This window comes from Gouania willdenowi, chromosome 3, assembly GCF_900634775.1.
Source record: "Gouania willdenowi chromosome 3, fGouWil2.1, whole genome shotgun sequence".
Taxonomy (NCBI): domain Eukaryota; kingdom Metazoa; phylum Chordata; class Actinopteri; order Blenniiformes; family Gobiesocidae; genus Gouania; species Gouania willdenowi.
The window spans coordinates 15,141,092-15,155,993 of record NC_041046.1 but is presented as its reverse complement, the minus strand read 5'-3'; the positions used below and the strand labels follow the sequence as shown (position 1 = coordinate 15,155,993).

The 14,902-nt window shown below is 41.0% G+C and overlaps 1 protein-coding gene across 1 annotated transcript in view; it reads left to right on the top strand.

The window, feature by feature from the left end:
* The first annotated feature begins 651 nt into the window (after positions 1–651).
* LOC114461213 (retinoblastoma-like protein 2) overlaps positions 652–14,902 on the top strand; it is a 71,149-nt gene continuing 56,898 nt past the window's right edge. The window contains exons 1-4 of the mRNA XM_028443121.1: positions 652–738; positions 12,003–12,132; positions 12,224–12,324; positions 12,473–12,576. Coding sequence (XP_028298922.1) covers positions 12,059–12,132; positions 12,224–12,324; positions 12,473–12,576 — 279 coding nt within the window. The 5' untranslated portion in view covers positions 652–738; positions 12,003–12,058. The remainder of the gene's footprint in view (positions 739–12,002; positions 12,133–12,223; positions 12,325–12,472; positions 12,577–14,902) is intronic.

Genomic DNA, 14,902 nt, shown 5'->3' with positions numbered 1-14,902 from the left:
ACTACAAGCTCCTTGAGATAGACTGGTGCCTGTCCATTTAGGGCTTTATAAGTGAGAAGAAGAATCTTGAATTCTATTCTATATTTTATGGGAAGCCAATGCAGAGAGGCTAATACAGGAGTAATGTGATCTCTTCTCCTAGTTTTAGTCAGTACACGTGCTGCAGCATTTTGAACCAGCTGAAGTGTCTTAAGCGACTTGCTCGGGCAGCCTGCTAAAAGAGAATTACAATAATCCAGTCTAGAGGTAACAAAAGCATGGACGAGCTTTTCGGCGTCGCCCTGAGACAGGATAGATCTGATTTTAGCAATGTTACGGAGATGAAAGAAGGCAGTTCTTGAAGTTTGTTTTATGTGAGAGTTGAAGGATAAATCCTGATCAAATAGAACCCCAAGGTTTCTAACAGTTGTGCTTTGTGCCAGAGTAATGCCATCTAGGGCAGTTAGGCTAGCATAGGTTTCTCTAAGGTGTCGTGGGCCCAGTACAATGACCTCAGTCTAGTCTGAGTTAAGAAGAAGCACTAACGACACATACGTGTAAAAATGAACCTGTTGTGTCTGATGCTAATGCTAATGCTAACGCTGAGCAGAAGCACAGCTGAGCGTCAAGTCAGGGCATGTCTGAATTGGAGTGGGCGGGGCTGGAGCAGGTCCTTTTTGGAGGGAAACTGAGCCGCATAAATGGCTCTGAAGGGAAAGAGAAACTAACAGGAAGCAGTGGAACAACAGCTACACACTGGTGAGTGACGGTGGCAGAGGATTGTGGGTGATTAAAAGATACTTTAATACGTTTTTACTTTTCAGATGTCTCTACATAGCTCATAGGAGTGTGTGTGTGTGTGTGTGTGTGTGTGTGTCTGTGTTTCTGTTTGTGTGTGTGTGTGTGTGCGCGCACGTGATACTGTATTTATAATAACAGACCTGATGCCTGACTATTATGGAAGCCCAAAAGAGTCAAAATTAAATAAATAAAAACAACATTTTGAAATAAAAACAACATTTTGAAATAAAAACAACATTTTGAAATAAATACCATTTTGATAAATAACAGACAAATATTAAATATGCCCATTAAATGGTAAAATAAGGTAATATTATTATTGTTACACCCCGAAAAGGGAATAAACACATTAGGAAGGACACGGGAAAACAATTAGGATTTTGTAACTTTTATTAGTGACCATTAACGATTATTTTTACTTCTCCTGAAAAAAAAGAAGAAAGCTCAGGAACCTAAAGAACAGAATAATGTTAAACACAAATAAAGGACACAAAAAACCCCAAACCATCCCATATCCTTGAACTAATTAACTTTAACAAAAGTTAACCTGGTGGGCCGGCCAAAAAGAAGAAAAAGATGCGGTACTGGGCCAACCCTCTACAGGGCCGTAGAAGCCAGTACCACATCCAAACTAAGAAAGAAAAAAACCCAATCTACTCCTGAAAATCAACTAAAAACGAAAACAGGACAGCCGGTCCCATCAGAAACAAACAAAACATACCTAAACCCCAAAAAGAGAAGCGCAGGTGGAGGAGCAGGAACAGACCTCCGCCCAGCTCCGCGTCTGCAAGTGAATGAGAGAGAGAGTGCACTCCAGGCCCAGCCTATTTATAGGCGGAGCCGTAGGCTTTTCAAGCGCCTGAAAAATAAATCCCCAAATTGGAAAACAGTAACAAAAATAAAGAAGAGGTAATTTAATCACAACAAAAACTACCTTATAACCAATAAATAAAAAGAACAATGTCTTAAAGTCATAAATATATAATATAACAAAAAGAAACTTGCAAATACCTAACACCCCCACCCAGTGACACTGAATAAGTATGAACTGTGGTCTCCACACACAAAGGCCACATTCAACTCATTCAGAGCCATAGCGTTAGAGCCTATAAACGTGATAGGGCGTCGGCGATGACATTATCACACCCACGAATGTGCGTGATCACAAGATTAAACTGTTGTAATCGCAAAGACCAATTCATCAGCCTGCGGTTCTTGTTACGCATCCTATCAAGAAAAACCAGCGGATTGTGGTCGGTGTAAATGACCACAGGCACACTAGAACAACCGACATACACCTCGAAATGTTCTAAGGCCATGATTAAAGCCAGCGCTTCTTTCTCAATGGTGGAATACCACCGCTGGTGTCGATTCAGCTTTTTCGAAAAAAACGACACGGGATGTTCGACACCTTCACCGTCATCTTGCAGGAGTACGGCCCCCACGCCCGAATCACAGGCGTCCACAGCAACCTTAAAGGGTCTTTCAAAAGAAGGAGCCGCAAGTACGGGTGCGTTGACAAGCAGTGTCTTAGTCTGGTCAAAAGCAAATTGACAAGCCTGAGTCCAACAAAATTCAACTTTTGGACTGAGAAGGTCAGTTAAAGGAGCCGCCACTACAGAAAAGTTTTTACAAAAACCACGGTAATAACCGATCATGGCCAAGTAGCGACGGAGCTCCGTACGATTCACAGGCGGTGGGATTGCTGAAATAGCTTCGACTTTAGCCTGAACTGGTCGCACCTGACCTCCACCCACTTGTTTCCCCAAGTAAGTGACAGTTGCTTTGCCAAACTCACATTTAGAGAGGTTCACAGTCAGGTTGGACTCCCGCAGCCGCTGGAAAACTCTACCCAGATGCTCCAAATGCTCCCCCCAGGATGACGAGCAAACAACCACATCATCTAGGTAGGCTTCACAAAAAGGCAAGCCAGATAAAACGACATTCATAAGCCTTTGGAAAGTAGCGGGTGCGTTGCACATGCCAAAAGCCATCACATTGTACTGAAGGAAATCGTCGGGTGTGACAAACGCAGATATCTCCTTGGCGCGTTCTGTCAGGCAGACCTGCCAGTAGCCTTTCAACAAATCAAGCTTACTGACGTACTCTGCTGCGCCCACGTGATCCACGCAATCCTCCATCCTCGGCAACGGATAACAATCCGGCCTAGTCACCCCATTCACCTTCCTAAAATCAGTGCAAAAACGGTCTTCACCATTGGCTTTTACTGTCAATAGGCACGGAGAACTCCACGCACTACTACTATTCTCGGCTATGCCGTGTAATACCATGTAGTCAACCTGTTTTTTTAGACGAGAGCGTTTTTCAGGATTGACTCGGTAAGGATGCTGTTTAATGGGCTTAGCATCCCCCACATCGATATCGTGGTAGAGCACGTGCGTCTTAGAGGGAACATCCCCAAACAGTGAATCATATGATTTAATTAATTCAACCAGACCACGATGCTCCGACTCAGATAGATGGGAAAGCAACATTGGCAAATTCTGCAACACTACTGAGTTAGCAAACCGTCCCTCAGTCAGCGCCACAGACAAACCATCCTCCTCCGGAGGTGCTGAAACAGATGCCTCCTGTCCACCTGTCACCAAGCTCACCCGCGCTTCAGCACTTTCAGCACCACCTGTAACGGACAGCTCCGCACGTTCCACAACCTCACCGACCGCAGACACAACTGGCTCGCCATGCTCAAAATACGGTTTCAACATATTAACATGGCACAGCCGCGTCGAACGGCGACGGTCCGGCGTGATAATTAAATAGTCCCTTTCACCTACTTTGTTTTTAATAAGGTACGGACCAGCATATCGTGCCTGTAAACTAGAGCCAGGGATTGGAAGTAACACCAATACTTTTTCTCCCGGTTTAAATTCTCGCATTTTAGCCCGTCTGTCAAACAAAGACTTCATACGTCCCTGTGCAACCTTGAGATTTTCCCTGGCTATCTCACATGCACGGCGCAGTCTATGTCTAAACCGACAGACATAATCCAACAGGTTGGTCTCTGCTTCCGCCCTCACCCACTTTTCTTTCAGCAGTTTTAAGGGGCCCCGAACATTGTGTGCAAAAACCAGCTCTGCTGGACTAAAACCCAGGGACTCCTGGACCACCTCCCGTATGGCAAACATTTGCAAATGCACCCCCTCATCCCAGTCATTCTCAAACTCCAGACAGTAAGTGCGAAGCATTGTTTTAAGCGTCTGGTGGAAACGTTCTAACGCCCCTTGACTTTCGGGGTGAAATGCGCTTGAGTGGTAGTGCTGGATATTAAGTTGCTTTAGGACCTGGGCGAATATTTTTGACATAAAATTCGAGCCCTGGTCAGACTGTACCACCCACGGTAACCCGAACAAGGAAAAAAAACTTAACCAATGCTTTCACAACAACTGGAGTGGTAATTTTACGCACAGGGAAAACCTCCGGAAACCGTGTGGCCGCGCACATAACAGTAACTAGGAATTTATTCCCAGACTTAGTTCGAGGTAGCGGACCCACACAGTCAACCAGAACACGTTCAAATGGCTCACCCACAGCTGGGATTGGATACAGGGGGGCGGGAGGAATAATCTGATTAGGTTTACCAGAGACTTGGCACCAATGACAGACCCTACAATGACGTACGACGTCACTTTTCAACCCGGGCCAAAAGAAGTGGCGCAAAATGCGATCATATGTTTTTTTAACGCCCAGATGGCCAGCGAGCAGATTGTCATGAGCCATTTTCAATATTTCAGTCCGATAGGGAGTTGGAACCACAATCTGCGTAATCACGCTCCACTCTTCAGCTGGAGAGACACCAAGCGGTGTCCATTTACGCATCAACATCCCCTCATTCAAAAAGTAGCCTGTAGACATTGATTCCCTCAAGTCATCAGACACAACGACTTCAAACAGACGTGCCAAACTTTCGTCTGCTTTTTGATCGCTGATCAACTGCTGCCTGGACAGCGACAGCTTACTCACGTCAGGGCCACCACTTTCACACTCCCCAGTGCTCCGTGTAGGTACTATAGGCTCTGCGTCACAAACCTTGTCAGTTTTAAAGTCATGCATAAAACTCTCACTCAAATCAATGTCCTCTTTATCCTGCGCCCGCTCACGTTTCGCAGCTGCCCGTGTAACGGCACAAGATGTGAAAACGCGTGGATAATTCCGTGCCAGCTCATCAGGACCTTTGGACCTAACAGGAACAGGTGTAACCTCAGGTGTAACCAACACTCTGCCTCCCGCTAAATCGTTCCCCATAATAACAGAGACTCCCTGTATCGGGAAATCTGGACGCACGCCCACCACAGCGTATCCAGACCATAAGTCTGACTGAAGCATGATCTTATGTAAGGGAACACCAATATCCTGCATACTGAAACCACGTACAGGCACCTCAATACCAACAGCAGTACTTTTATCTAAAGGCAACACACCCTCCAAAATAAAAGACTGTGAGGCTGCAGTATCCCGCAGGATTTTTACCGGAGTTTTACACTCACCGGACAGCGACACAAACCCGTCCATGACAAACGGTTTGAAGTCTGCGTATTTAGAGTTTCTTTCACACGGAAGTGACATACCAACCTCATACTCAGTTTTAATCAGAGCCACTGGTCTGGTATTTTTCTTTTTTAGCACAGGACAACCCGAAATGACATGTCCTTTCTTTTTACAATAAAAACAGTACACATCATCCTTTGTCCTGGCCTCGGGTGCATCAGATTTAACGTCTCCACTAGACACCGAGCTAAGGACAGGTTCCATCTGTCCACTCACATTTTTACTCACGTCTTTGCCATTATTAATACCTCGGTCAGACTTATAAAATGAAAAAGGGCGCTCTGAGAATACAGACTTGTGCGTCAACACATATTCCTCCGCCAACACAGCAGCCTTAACCACGTCAGTAACTTTATTTTCATTTAAGTATGTGGTGACTTTATCTGGGAGACAGTTTTTTAAATCCTCCATTAATATTAGCTGCTTTAGCTGGTCAAAATCAGTGACATTTTGGGATGAACACCATCTATCAAACAGCACTTCTTTTTCTCTGACGAAATCTACGTAGGACTGATTATATTGTTTTTTTAGTCGTCTAAACTTCTGACGATAAGCTTCAGGGACCAGCTCATATGCATGCAGAACCGCAGCCTTAACTTTATCAAAATCAAGGCTATCAGTAGCCGACAATGACGCATAAGCCTCCTGCGCTTTTCCAACTAGTGAACACTGCAACAACACCGTCCACGCTTCCCTGGGCCATCTGAGAGACATTGCCACCCTTTCAAAAAGAGTAAAATATTTGTCCACATCTTTCTCATTAAATTGTGGAACAAGACGAATATTTTTACTCACATCAAACGCACGTTCCCTTTGTGGCTGCTGCTGCTGCAGCACCGCCAACTCCAGCTCACGCAGACGAATTTGGGCCTCCTGCTCAACTTTCACTTTCTCCAGCGATAATCGTTGGAGTTCCACTTCCAACTCTTTTAACCGTACCGAGTCCTCACTAGAGGACAAACGAGGACCCTCTGCTGGGAGTGATGAAGCAGGTAAAACTCCTCTCTCTACAAGTTCCTCAAGCAGTTCGGATTTAACCATACTCTTCCTACCCTGCTTAGAAACAGCCACTCTATAATAATCAGCCAGCATAATTAAATGCTCTCTCGTACATTTGTGAACCACCTCTACACTGGGCGCTTTCACAAACTCCTCCAGATTAAACACGAGAGACATAATTACACAAATGCGCAGCAACAACAGTTACACCTGTTATTGCACAAAACTCCAGACTAAACTCCTCAAAAAGTCTTGGATAACCTCTCACTCACTCACAATAACCCAAAAATATTACCCAAAAACGAAGTCCAAACAAACATACCCCTTAATCAAAAAGTTACCTGCAACAAATAACCCAAAAAACGAAGGGCCAAAAAACTAAAGGCAACAAAAGGGCAACAAATGACTACGTGCTAGATTTTTGGTTTGAACGAGCCCCCATAATATGTTACACCCCGAAAAGGGAATAAACACATTAGGAAGGACACGGGAAAACAATTAGGATTTTGTAACTTTTATTAGTGACCATTAACGATTATTTTTACTTCTCCTGAAAAAAAAGAAGAAAGCTCAGGAACCTAAAGAACAGAATAATGTTAAACACAAATAAAGGACACAAAAAACCCCAAACCATCCCATATCCTTGAACTAATTAACTTTAACAAAAGTTAACCTGGTGGGCCGGCCAAAAAGAAGAAAAAGATGCGGTACTGGGCCAACCCTCTACAGGGCCGTAGAAGCCAGTACCACATCCAAACTAAGAAAGAAAAAAACCCAATCTACTCCTGAAAATCAACTAAAAACGAAAACAGGACAGCCGGTCCCATCAGAAACAAACAAAACATACCTAAACCCCAAAAAGAGAAGCGCAGGTGGAGGAGCAGGAACAGACCTCCGCCCAGCTCCGCGTCTGCAAGTGAATGAGAGAGAGAGTGCACTCCAGGCCCAGCCTATTTATAGGCGGAGCCGTAGGCTTTTCAAGCGCCTGAAAAATAAATCCCCAAATTGGAAAACAGTAACAAAAATAAAGAAGAGGTAATTTAATCACAACAAAAACTACCTTATAACCAATAAATAAAAAGAACAATGTCTTAAAGTCATAAATATATAATATAACAAAAAGAAACTTGCAAATACCTAACAATTATAAAATATTGATTTAATAGAATACTGAGATTTGATTTCATGTTCAGGATGTGGAGGTTTTAAATGAAAGAGTATTTATTTATTATTACAGTAGGTAATATAAATAGGCATATTATGTATGGTCTTTTAACAAAAAGTCATACTGATAGGTTAACAATAAATAAAAAAAATACATGAATATTTTATTTTATATTATATATATTCCCTCGGTTAAAAATGTTTGGAGAGATTTCTGTATATTCTAGTGGTTCCCAAACTGGGGTACATGTACCCCTAGGACAGGGGTCTGCAACCTGTGGCTCTGGAGCCTTATGTGGCTCTTTGACTCTTTTTGCAATGGCTCCCTATAGCTATAAAAAAAAATTTAAAATAATGAATTGTTATTTCTTACAGAGGTTATTTATGATACATGACATTGACACCAAATAAAATCATGATAAAACAATGTTTCAACCTAAAAATAAATGACATTGTGCAATAACTCATCAACCATAAACCATCCTTACACCTGTGGTTAACCTTACGTTTTAAATCTCTGGTAAGATAACTAAACCAACAAAAAGACTATTCTGGAAGAAAATAGAGATTTTATTTGTGTGGGGAAATATTTAATTAACTGTCGACGTGCCAGATTAATATGCATGCTTGATATGTTGCAAGAAATGAGCAGTTAGTACATGATGACCGACATGATGATACATCAACAAAAAAAAAAAAATATTAATATTATTATTCAATATATTTGTAACTACATATTTTCTACACTATATTGTCTTCATTGAGATTGTATTTTAATCAGGTGAGAGGAAGCAAAATGGCTCCTTTGAGAACAATGTTTGCAGACCGCTGCCCTCGGTAAACATGAACACCTTTCAGGAGGTTTTTTTCATCCATCAATCATAATTTGTTGCACAACTCCTTGAAATACACCAAAAGGCAAAAACATCAAAAATAAATGAACAAGGTTAATGTTGGACGAGTCTAAATGTATAACATGAGCTTAGGCGTACATGGGGTTTAACGTTTGTTTGGGAAACACTGTTCTATGTTCAATGTTTCTATTTTTGAGGATTTTGTTCACGATCCTGTGAGTGTCCCTCTGAAAGGTGGAAACCCAAGTTACGAGGGCATCACACGTTAGAGTAACACAATCTTATTCTCAGCTCGTCACATATTGACCATCGGTGAGGACCCCTTTGCGTCAGTGTTCGACGCACGGGGTACCCCATCGATGTTTATTTTCGATGCTGAGTCCATGTTCCACCCACAGACAATGAGAAACAGAGCGGACACGTATATTTTATTAGCAAATTGCCTTATTTCAAGATAGATTGTGGCTTTAGAAAGGTTTTGATGACATTTCTAGTGAGAAATGTCATCAATACTAAATGTTCACGGTTTCATTTAAATTTGAGGGGAAGATAATAAGGAGGAGATGATTAAGTTTCAACTTGCAACACTTTATTTTTCCTAATTTATGCCATTACTTCATTAGGCCCGAGCGCCACGAGCTGGTGAAGGGGCGGAGCTTATGCGAACGTATCGTGCCCGTCAGTGACCAGGGACCCATGTCATGTCGTAGGCATGCCGTTGCACTTTCCAAAAATGTATAGTTCATTGTAATCAAAAAGGGGAAACATTGTTATTGGGTTGGGTTATTTTTCTTTCTTTCTTTCTTTCTTTCTTTCTTTCTTTCTTTCTTTCTTTCTTTCTTTCTTTCTTTCTTTCTTTCTTTCTTTCTTTCTTTCTTTCCCGGTGTCGGAACCAACTCACCTACTTTTCACCCACTGAACTATTATGTTCTCAAAAATTCAAACAAAATTCAATTGCGCGCGTCTCTAATTTCTGGCTATTTCCGCTCACATTGTATTTTAACGCATTTCTCCCAGGGCGTTTCACTGACGGGGTTCAAAATCTCTGGAGATTACCTAGAGATATGGGACACCAAACGTGATCCATCGATTTTTGATAACTTTTACAGTGTTTTTTGTAGGTAAAAAATGTTGGAAAATGCTCCCATTTGCACATACAAACTCTGGTTTGTGTCAAACGTGAATCAGTTGTTAAACCAGCTCAATGTGTAAAAACAGACATTGGTGCGTTAGCGCCCCCTACAGACTGAAGAGAATTTAATATGAGACAAATGTCCTATTTTAGCACTTCTCCTTGGGCGTTTCACCGACGGGGCTTAAAGTTGCTGGAGATCATCTAGAGAAGTGGGACATCAAAAGTTAGCCATGGATTTTTGATAACTTTTAGTATGTTTGCAGGGCGGAGCCGTGAATCTTGGCCTAATTTTTTTTTTTTTTTAAATGTTCCCATTTGCACATACAAAGTCAAATGTGCGTCGAATGTGACTCAGTTGTTAAAGGGCCCATGCTTCATACACATGCCCAAAGTGTTTTTTTCATTGATTCATTGATAGTGAGCTTACAAACATGATGAAGACAACTATACTCAACTACCTCACAGAAAAATACCAGGATGCCCTGCTGGCATTGGCATCGCTTCTTAATCCCAGGTTAAAATCACAATACATTGACAGTGACAAGAAAAAGGGAGTGCAATCCAAAGCTGTTTCTGAACTGGAGTTCATCCTGGATGCACAAGCATACCATCAGCCTCCATCCACATCACAAAGTCCTGAGGTAGAAGAACAAATTCCACCAAAGAAAGCAAAGGAGAAAACATTAGTCAGCTTTTTAAAAACCTTTATCTGCAGCTGCCACCACATCTGCTTCCCCAACACTAAGAGAGGCAATATGGGGAACTAAAGGCCTACCTGTCCACACCAAATGCAGACAGTGAGATGGATCCTCTTTAATGGTGGAGACTCCATGAGGGAAACTTTCCAAGAGTTATCCAACAAGCCCGAAAGTATCTGTGCATTCCAGCAACAAGTGCTCCCTCAGAACGTGTCTTTAGCACAGGTGTAACATAGTAACTTGTCAAAGGGCTACCCTCATGCCAGATAAAGTGGACAAATTGGTTTTCCTGGCAAAAAATCTGTGACTGTAATCTGTCATTTTAATGTGTCTCCTGTTTCGAAGGAGATGTGTCAGCATGTGTTCTAAAGCAGCTGTATTATTCACTCAGGTTATAGACATTACAGTTAAATATTTGTTCTAAATTGTTGCTTTTTAAGAGAGAACCAGTTACTTAAAGGTATTGTAGACGATGTTTAGCTTCCGGGTGGATCATCAAGACTATTGGTCCTCCTAATTGTCAATCATGTTTACTAAAGGCCGTCGTACGTGCTCGTGCCCGGTGCGCACCGGGTCCTTTGAAAATGGATTTTCACTTACCGGTGGCGAGTCTGACATAGTGGGAAAAGTGCAAATCTTCTTTTGTAAGGTAAGCTTGTATGACCGATGTCCACACCAACTTGTAAACAGAGCTGTGCACGAGGAAAACGGGGCTCGTGCACGCTCTCCCGCACACGTAGGCGTGTTGCGCATGCGCGTTTTTTTTCAAAATGTGGAGAGGGCGTTTCTTTTTTAAACATCGTCCACAATACCTTTAAGTTTGTATTTTTATTTGACCCTTTTCAATAAGCTATTTACTGTGTTTAGTTTTCATGTTACAAAAGTGCACTTTGTTCTTGTTCATCATGTTCATTTTATGTTTACGTTCATTGTACATTTTGATTAAAAATTGCACTATTTAAATTTATATGATATATAAATAGTCTGTTTTTTAGGTTTAAATGTTTACATACATTTTACATATGTTTACATAGGGGGGAAAATGGTCAGAAATGTGCAAATTAGTCAAAAATAAAATCAATTGTAAAAAGATTTTATTTATTATATTTTTGCCATATCGCCGATTTGGTAGCGTCAAACGGTGTGCACTGAGTTTAAGTGATACTTAGGACTTGAAGTACTCAGGTGATGAGAATATTCAACTTTGCATTCGCTACAAATAATGTTAGTTTCATCCAATTGGCCGTCTGGAAACGATTTAAAATTCAAATGTTTGAGCTCTGTAACTTTCTCCATGTTTCTGTCCTGCAAGTTCTTTTCTCTTCTGGTGTCACGTACTGAGTTTACCTCCGTACTGAGATTATAACCCTAACCCTAACATAATTCAATAAACAAACAAAACATGTGTCCGTTCACTTTGAAAACAAAAATGATTATTTTATTTTTTTTTAGCAAAAATTCATTTTCCGGGAGTGCGCATGTACGTGCATGTGCATATATGCGCATATACACTCTCAGTACGATGTGAACTCTTCATCATGTAACATAACAACATCTGACCCAATGAGCAACTGACTTTCAAAATAAGATAATAATTAAAAACCGCATTAATGCACGTTAATTAATTGTGTGTTAACACAATAATGACGCGTTAACTTGCCCAGCACTAATATATATTGATGTAGGCGATATTGTCATTTTCCATATCGCCAAAATAGAAAACTCAATATATCTTGAATCTGACCAAAGAACAAACCAATACCAAAGAACAACACACATTCCTCAGTTTCCTTTTTGTGTCCACAGTTCAGGACTTGTGCATCAACTTCTGCTTTGAATCTTGCCTCTGTGGGTTGGTCACCATGACAACAGCACTTCTGGAAAATTTGGGGATGCAGAAGTTTGGTCCTAGTAATGTCCTAATGGCAGAGTTTAGGTAAGCATGAATTAGTACCTCAAGTGGCACTTTAGCACACCTGTGAAGGTAATTATCAGTCCCATTGATTGATTGGTCATATTTGGATTAGGAGCTGTTCCAGAGACCCGAGTGAGGCCATCACAAAAAGACTGGAACAAATGCAGAACATCTTCCTGCAACACTACAAAGATGTACCTACGGACACCAAAGGTGCATCATCAAAGAACATTGATCTCTGTTTTTATGGTTAATTCTATCCCCGTGTCATAATATATTGACTTCAGAGCATGAAGCCTCCTAATGATTTGTGTTGTTATTAATGAGTCATTGCTAAGGCATGTGCTTTTATTTATTACAGCTAAGGCAGAACAATGTTCCAATGAGTCGCAGAGGTGGTATTACACCATCTTGGAAAATATCGTCCGTCAGGAGAAGAGAAGGCTGGGGATCAAAGACCTCTCAGTGAGTGTTTTTTCTGAAAAATAAAAATTGTGACTTTTCTAATTCAAAACTTGTAAAGCTCACATAAAATGTACGCACACATATTTTAGAACGGTAATAATACAGCTCTTTGACTGCAAAGAAATACATGTCATTTTCACTAAGACCGTTCGAAACCCTCTCCGCCTCCCCTCCCCCTGTTATAAATTTGAGCCCCCCCCCAGTTTGGGAACCTCAGCCTACAGTAAGAAGGTCCTGGGTTGGAACCCTGGGACCTATCTGGAGTTTGCATCTTCCCCCTGTGTTTATCTGCTTACTCTCTTAATCTATTACATGTATGTTATTTTAATAAGAATCTGTAGTGTAGGGGCTCCTACTAATTTTACGAATTCTGTTTCATGGTATCATTTTTCTGCGTCAATTTATACTTTTTTTTTTTTCACCTCTGTTTCATTGTCTTTCCTCATTTAGATGACTTTACTGTTTATTAAACATCCTGACATTTGACCAAATATACTCAATAGGGTAATAGAGTCAACTACAGTTATTCATATTACCGTATTTTTCAGGCTATAAGGTGCACCGGATTATAAGGCGCACTATCAATGAATGGACCTGACTGGGTCTATTTTAATACATAAGGCGCACCGGTTTGTTATTATTAATAATATTATTATTAAGACGCATTAAGCAAAATAAAATAGTCAGATAAGTCAAACTTTATTCAACTCATTAACAATAACTCTCAACATTGTTCAGGTTTAACACATAAAATACAGAGCAATACACTCACTTTTTCAGTTCAGTATGTTGAAGCACAGTAGTTAATTTCATACATAAGGCGCAACTGATTATAAGGCGCACTGTCGATTTTTGAGAAAATTAAAGGATTTTAAGTTCGCCTTATAGTCCGAAAAATACGGTACGTTTTCTATGCTTCATTTGATTTACAAAAACGGGAGAGTTATGTTGAAATCCCACAAGATTACGTTGCGAGAGCGTCACATGTTCGTTACTCACACTGCTAGACCCTCAGCCAGCTGTTTAAGGAGAAAAATATCATGAAAACGAGTCCTATGGATCCTTTAATTACCTCCAACTGTCCAATCACTGTCATGTTTCGCATTAAATCCCCACGTAGCCATGTGACTACACTAGAGGTGCAATGGTGCGTTCACACCGGAAGGGACTTCAGCGTATCATCAAGCAGCTTCCCTTCAATCAATGCAACTCACTCAATTCAAGCGACTCAATCGCACAATCTGAGTCCATGGAAGTCGCTCAAAGTTTAACATTTTTATAGGGATCGACCGCTTTGAATTTATTCGAAGCGATGCCGATACAGATTTTTTTTCCATCAGCTGATGACCGATACGGACTGCCGATTTTCTTGAGCCGATATTTGGAGCCGATTAAAAAGGTGAGGTAGAACGACAACAAGTAAAAAAATATTTAACAAATATTAAAAACAGGTGATGTAGAACAAGAGCAAGTAAAAAAATATTTCTGCTCTCTGTAAATAATGCGGATCGGCGAACGCAGCAACACATAAAACTCGCAAAAATTGGCCGATGTATCGGTTTATCACTACATTTTTACCCTTTAAAGCGACGCTGTGTCGCGACATCCAATCGGCATGAGCTCCTCCCTAGGTCACTTCCCTGGTCATCACGCCACTAAAGAAACGTGGAAACATGGAGGAGGTGGTAAAGATTACAGAGCTCTGAGTTCTTCATGAGGATCTCATGAACCCAGATACGATGGTGTCTATAGCCTTCTGGCTTTTTTGGATTGTGTACAACAAGTACAGTGCCGCAATAGTGGTAGGATCATCCATGTGAAAATGTGAAAATGAAAATTGAGCTGAAAACGGCTTTAAAATTGGCGGAGGAGGTGAAGCGATGAAGTGAGGAAAAAGTATGACTGTGTTCAAGCAGCTTAACACAAGCTGCGTTTCCATTACTCTTGGAAATGAGTAAAATCCAAATAGAACAATAAAAACTGGTGATGGAATCATGAATTTTGGAAAAACACTGAAATATCACAAAAGAAAAATGTACGCTTTCACAAAGAGGTTTTTCTGACATTTTGATATTGAAATGTGTCGCAAAAGCGCTATGGAAACAGTTATCCATCAATTACAGTTATCCATCAATTACAGTTATCCATGCAATTATCCATCACAAGATGGGTCGTACCTGGTCACATGACCATTACTTTCAGAGAAAACATGGTGTGATACGTGTAAACGGAAGAGGAGACATTTCTTAGCAATAGACTTAAAAATGATTACTGCCACATTAGTCATGAAACAACAAAGGATTACAGTGTTCTTTTTGCAGCTTGT